Below are 7,084 nucleotides of genomic sequence, written 5' to 3'. Positions count from 1 at the left end.
GTAAGATTGCCATGATCTATGTACTCTGGAATTGTCGTGGTCTTGGGTCGGACACGGTAGTTCGGGCCCTAAATGGGCTAATAAGGAAGCATAGACCCTATGTGGTGTTCTTATCAAGAAAAAAAAATGCAATGCCACATATTAGATGGTATTCGAAGGCAGTTGGGCTAACGTCCCCCCAGTTGGTTAGGTGGGAAGGTTGAGCTTATGGTGGCACGAGTCAACCGAGGTGCAAATTCTTTTTGCAACAAAAAACATAATTCATACTGTGATACGGGAGGCATGAGAGCGCGAAGGGGTCCACGCGTCCTGGCTATATGACACCCCGTACAGAGCCAAAAAAAAAGAGTTCTGGAGTTGGTTGTCATCTGTGTTAAATCCGATTGATGGGCGTTGGTTTTGTGGAGGGGATAAGAATGATATTTTGTGGGAATTTGAGAAGCGAGGGGGTTGTGATGATTTCCACACTAAGCCTCGGTTTCTTCATGAGTTTATGATGAATATGGAACTTCTCGACCCTTGGTTTTGTGGCCCAAAATTCACGTGGAGAGGCACGAGAAACAATGGCCTTGTCCAAGAGAGAGGCTCGATCGTGGACTTGTGAACGGAAGTTGGCAGACCCGCTGGCCCTTGACCACGGTGACCTATGGCATTGTGAGGGGCTAGATCACTGTCCAATTATTGTCAACTCGGATCCCAGCCGAGAGAAAAGAAAAAAGATATTCCATTTTGAGGTTTTCTGGGCTACGGAGGAGGGTTGCCGGGAGTTGGTTGAGCGGAGTTGGTGTAGAAGGGGAGGAGGAAGTGAGTAGGATAAGGTGGAGAGATGGCTGCGGCACCAAGCCTCATGTAAAGGGAAGCTCATGAATTGGAATAGAAGCAGATTCAAGTGTGCTCAGGAGGAGATTGCTGTCCTTATGTCTCGGCTGGTGCATCTCCAAGAGGATTGGGAGTCGAACGTTGAGGAAATTAGAATCCAATATTATTTAGTTTAAATAAGGTCGAGCTAGCTTATGAATATTCCTTGGATTAATAGCTAACACGAAATTTGATTCAAATTTGATTAAGGGTATCCACCAAAGAGTTAATTAATTTGAAATATAGATTCTTGGAATCCATATATATATATATATTTATTTATTTATTTATATTTCAGATTTAATTTTTATAGTAGGTATGTATTGAGTCTTTATGTTGTTAATAATCCGTACCTAGCTAGCGAGCATCGACATGGTAAATGTGCGCTGGAACAGGAGAGATATAGATACGGTAATATTAGAACTGTAAATTTATTGCAATTTGGAAAGGGTTGATACATGCATGATCAAACAGCCAGCCCACCGCTTGATGGCGATTCCTTTGGGTGTTACAGTACTAGCAATCATATATATAATATACTAGTGGATGACGATGTGATCGTTTAAGAGCTGTATGGAGGAGGCTTAGGCAAATCCTTGACAATGCCACAGAGTTGGGCGGTTTCTGGGAGGTTGTACTCGTCCCTGAGGGAGCGTGCAGGGGACAGGACGCTCACGTAGAACTGTTGTCCGAGGTAGCACCTCTCCGGTTGTTCAGACCTCACGTTCCACATTCCGGCATTGTCGAAGGTCAACATGATGGCAGCCCAGGATTTGGGGAACACTTGGATGGTGTGCCTGCTCACTCCGTCAAGAAGGTTGTAGTTCTTTCTCTTTTCTGGGGTCCACCTCCCGGGTTCAATGCTGCACATAATAAGAGTAGGATTGATTGAATATATGAATATGTAAGTAAGTACTATTAGCTAGGTATAAAAATGCATATATACATATTACGTAGAAGAGAGACACTAGCTAAGGACTTACGCGACGGCAAAGAAGGAGTATCCATCCAAATGCCATGACTGAATGCTCTTCTCGTGGTTCTCAAAGATGATCTCTACAAAGTCACGGAAGGTCTGGTTGACAACGTTGGGTGCCAAGGTGATCTTGTCCTCCACGGTGGCTGGGGGTTCATCCTCGATTGTGTCGTACTTGAAAACCTTGTCGGCCACACCGAAGTACTCAGCCAACTTGAGTGGGGTTTCGGATTCCACGTGGGAGACTCCGTTGACGGCATACCGGAGCTTGCCATCCACCTTGGAGGCGGAGTTGACGATCTTGATGGTGCGGGTGATGTTGATCTTTCCGTAGTGGTACGAGCCCTGAGGGTTAGGCCTGGCAGCGCTGGCAGTGAGGTTCCAGCGGAAGGAACGGAACTGGTTAAGAGACCAGGCCCATCCTACGGGAGCCTCGGGGAGCTCGGGGGATGCAGGGCCGTTACCATTTTCGTAGCGGATAATGCCTTTGCCGGTGAGCACGGTCTTGGTGAATCGGGTGGAGGCCACCATGTAGTAGTCCTTGGGCTCTTTGTCTGCAGTGACGAGCAACGAGAAGCATTGCCCCACGTGCACGTCAAGGGATTCGTAGGTGTTCTGGACAGTGTGGGAGCCCTCCATCTCGACAAGCTTCAAGGGATGGCCTTGGATCCGGAAGTTGAGGGAGTTCTTGAGCCCCACGTTGCAGACCCTGTACTTGTAGGTTTTCCCTGGCTTCATGGTGAAGAGGGGCTCGTCTTTACCGTCTCCCTTGGCGTTCTTGCCGTTGATTAGGACGCCGGTGGGTCTTCCCATGGTGCGGCCGCTGTCCAAGATTTTCTTGAGAGCGGTGTGGCTTTTGGTGTACCAGTCGCCGATCATGACGGTGTATTCATCCTCGGGATCAGCATATGGGACGGGAATGAGCAGACGACTGTTGATGCGGAGTCCACCGAAGCCACCTGCTGCCCTGTGCATGGCAGTGACTGGATAGTACATGTAGCTCCCTATCTGATCCTTGACTTGGAAGCGGTAGGTGAAGTTGGTACCAGGGGCGATGGGGCACATGGTTCCGAGGGTTCCATCTTGCCACGAATTCTTCCTCTGCTGGACGCCGTTCCATGTCACAAGGAATGGCTCATCGAGGTTGTTGAAGACGTTGAGGACGATGTTGTTGTTGCTGGTGGAGTTGATGTTGGGTCCTGGGAACTGGCCATTGATGAGAATTGCTTGCTGGGGGACTCCGAGGGGAGAGATGGTTCCGTAGGTGACATTCCATGTGAAGAACAGGTAAGGGTCTTCACCCTGGACCATCGAAAGTGCTCCGGCTGAGAGGCACAGCAACAACGCATACATCACGGAAGCCATCTATAGCTTTCTTATTCCTATCGATCTATTAATTTCAACCCTTTCCTCACGCAATATTTAATTAAATTCCTATCGATCTATGGTTTTATTCGAAGAAGACCGTTGCTTCTTCTTCTACGATCTTCCTTGTTCCCAATCCTTGCCCTTTTTATACACTTGTTTCACAGTTTTTCCACCGCTAAAATTAAACTTTCCGGAATCGTCTCTCTGTTCGCCCTTCTTTCTTGTCCCTTGCATTGCGCGCGCCCTTGCATTTTCTTTTCCAAAAAAATTGAAGCAATAGCCCTTGTGCGTTAGCTCAATTGGAGTTTTATTGCTTGAATTAAATATTTGTAAGTATTGGTTCTGAACCTTTTATAATATATAATAATGGTCTTTTTGTTAACTTCATTAGAATTTTTATCCATTTTTTGCACCCTTAAATCTTTTTTTATAAAAGTTATAACAGAATTAATTGAAAGGACCATTACTTCACATCATCAAATTCATATATCAATATTCACGAATTTTTAGTTAAGAGACTAACACTCTAATCAAGGCCGGCCCTGAGAATTTGGGGCCCTATGCGAGCCTTCAAAATGAGACCCTAGAGTTCTCTGACTCCTGACCCTTCGTACATTAACATGTATAAAAAAAATTCACTAAATACATGAAATGTCTATTTCTACATCAAATATCATTAAACATTAATATCAAAAGAAGAAAGATGTACAAACATTACTCAAATATTACTCGTCTCGCGTTTTTAGATGCAAATGCACTTATTAAGTTTACATAATCTAATTTTTCAACCAATTCAATTCGAAAGAGAAGTCCCTACCCAGTACGTCAAATTCCAATCACTTTTCTATTGTTAAAATGTTACTTATTACATTCAATAAATGAATGAATTGTTGGATTACAAAGACAACATCTTACAACTAGAAAAAAAATACTAGAGTGAAGGGGATAGTAATGTTCATATACAAGCCTAGACGGACGAGGCAAATTTAAATAATTTATTATATATTATATAAACTAATTAATTTGAACTTAAATAATGTCATTTTTTCAAAAAGGTGAGAGGCCTTGTTTTACGACAGTCCAACAATGGACAAAAAATGTCCTAACAATATTATTAAGGGTAAATTATATTTTACCCCCCTTAGCTTTGAGATCAATTACAATTTCTTACAATATCTTTAAAACATTTCAATCTCATACAGTTATTACTATTTCATTTCAATTTCATACAACTGTTATTTACTCTATTAAATTTACCGTTAAATAGTGACGTGACAAATATAAATTAAATTAGACCCCACACAAATTTGTTCCTGTTGTCCTGTCATCGTTCTTCTTTGTTCCTGTTGTCCTGTCATCGTTCTTCCAACACCGAGCACGCCTTCGACGTCGTCGTTTACGCCGAATATAAATTAGACCCCACCCAAATATAAATTTATCATCTGTCGTCGTTTACGCCGAGCACGCCTAACCCGTCATTGTCACCAGGTTTTCACCTAACGGCGAGTGGATCGTGTCCACAGATGTCTTCGGCCCCCCTCACCAGCTTTGGCGACGTCACACCATTGTTACCCTTAATCTTCAACGGCAAGTAATTCGCATTCTCCTCCATTCTAACCCCCTTAGCACCACCGCGGTCCGATTAAAGCCTTGCAAGCTGCCCTCCTCGTCCTCAGAAACCTCGCCACTGTCGACTCCGGCGATGTCACTATGGCGCAATCAGTTGCTTAACCATTTAACAGCAGAGCTCGTCGAGATCAGAGGGAACAGAGGGAAGGGGAAGGTTTACATCAGGTGTAAGGGGTGGGTGTGGATTAGATGTCCCGCCGCGATGCCCGATTCAGGAAGAGATGGCATTGGAAGCTCGGATCTAAAAGAAGTTGTGGCCATCGGGAGTCTGTGCTTAATTATGTGTTCGGTGCAGACATTCAGATCGGCGTGGGTATCGTGCTGGTTCAAGTAAGTGCGGCGCAAGATAGGAGGAAACTTGGGAGGGTTTTTTTTTCAGATTTGCAAGTAGGTTGACGTGGAGAAGATGATGGTTTGGAATTTTGGGAAATAAAATTTCGAAATCCATGAAATTTCTGGGGGTTTTTTTCGGAATGAGAGCGAAAATAGAGAGATTTTTTACGAAGATTTGGGGAAGAAGAAGAATCAGAAGAATTGGGAGAACTAGATAATGAGGGTTTAGGGATTGGGAGGGTGGGTGCACTGGTGGTTATGGATATTGGAGGAGATGGAAGCTCTGTGGCCGTGTGGGAGAAGAGGGGGTGGGCCCCTTTTATTTTGTTTTAATTTAATTTTGTATTTAAGTTTTTTTTTTATAATTAATTATTTTTTATATGCCACATTATGAAAATATGTGGGCCATGCTTTTGCCACATCATCATTTAGTGATCAAATTAATGATTTGACTAATAAATGTATGAAATTGCAACAAAATACAAGTTTGTGTATGAGATTGAAATGTTTTAAAGATATTGTATGAAGTTGCAATTACACTGAAACTTGAAAGAGTAAAGTGTAATTTACCCTATTATTAATCACTAGTAATAAGTAAGGGTGCGTTTACTAATTCGTAATCAAATTGAGAGGAATTGAATTGATGAGGAATTAGATTGAGGAGGAATTGAAATGAGGTGAAATCAGAATTAGATTCATGTTGAAGTTGTTTACTAAAACTGTCTGGAATCGAAGTAGAAATGATGTTGAGTCTATATAAGTTGTTTACTAAAACTGTCTGAAATCGGAGTAGAAATGATGTTGAGTCTATATAAGTTGTTTACTAATTCACTTCAATCGGAATGAAAACTCAGTTGATTACTATATTGCCCTTGCATAAATAAATTATTTCCTTACTAATTAATTAAATTTATATAATAAAATTCATCTATATAAAAATATATGAATAAGTTTTATTTATTTATTAAAAGATGGCATGAATGATGTTGAATCTATATAAGTTGTTTACTAATTAACTTCAATCGGAATGAAAACTAGGTTGATTACTAAATTGCCCTTACATAAATAAATTATTTTCATACTAATTAATTGAATTAAATTTATATAATAAAATTCATCTATATAAAAATATATAAAAGGTTTTATTTATTTATTAAAAGATGGCATAATGAGTGTCAAATGAAGGGCAATGTTGGGATAATAAGAAACAAGTGAGGGCATAATTGGTAAATAAACTCCATTCCGAATTCCTCAAGTCACAAGGAATTGAAATACCTCCCTTATGTAAGGAGTCCAATTCCTCCAAAATTAGGAGTTGGATTCTTTAATGCGTGTGGACCCCACATGTATTTTGATTCCTCAAGATTACGTAAACAAAGGTGTATCCCGTAATCGGAATCCAATTCCATAAATTGATTCCAATTACGGGTACGTAAACGTGCCATAAGAGTGTAACTTGAGCGGATTAGATGGTGGTGTTGGAAATTGACAAAAAGAACCTTAAAACTACGAATTCTTGCATGTTTGTGTTATATATAGGCTATAGCTGATCAGAGATGAGTGTCTGCGTTATTCCAAACAAGTGTGAATTCCAGTATCCGTGAACTGGAGCACCTTAGAATGTTGTCCTATAAACAAAATTTGAACTCCTTTATTAGGGCCCACTTTGAGTATTTAGGGGCTCTGTTCAAAACTTAGATGGAGGCCCTTCATTCTTCTAAGAGTGAATAATCAATTTAGTTTTTGAATTATCAATTAAGTGAAAATTAAGTCCTTAGACTATTTTTTTTCTTAAAAAAAAATCATTCTTTGAATTATAAAAATATGCCAATTACATCCCTAATATTAGATTCGAAGCTACTATATTCAATCTTCCATTAATTTAAGTCACATTACTTGCATATGATACACATTGGAGGA

At 40.9% G+C, this 7,084-nt stretch overlaps 1 protein-coding gene across 1 annotated transcript; it reads right to left on the bottom strand.

The window, feature by feature from the left end:
• Positions 1 to 1,273: 1,273 nt before the first annotated feature.
• LOC126588408 (L-ascorbate oxidase homolog) lies at positions 1,274 to 3,321 on the bottom strand. Its single transcript, XM_050253496.1, has 2 exons — positions 1,842 to 3,321; positions 1,274 to 1,721 (listed from the first exon to the last, which is right to left on the bottom strand). Exons 1-2 carry the CDS (start codon positions 3,197 to 3,199, stop codon positions 1,421 to 1,423), a joined length of 1,659 nt encoding a protein of 552 aa, XP_050109453.1. The 5' UTR covers positions 3,200 to 3,321; the 3' UTR covers positions 1,274 to 1,420.
• Between the last annotated feature and the right edge of the window lie 3,763 nt (positions 3,322 to 7,084).

Source organism: Malus sylvestris, chromosome 11 (genome assembly GCF_916048215.2).
Source record: "Malus sylvestris chromosome 11, drMalSylv7.2, whole genome shotgun sequence".
Lineage (NCBI taxonomy): Eukaryota > Viridiplantae > Streptophyta > Magnoliopsida > Rosales > Rosaceae > Malus > Malus sylvestris.
The sequence above is the reverse complement of the archived record's forward strand: the minus strand, read 5'-3'. Positions and strand labels throughout refer to the sequence as shown.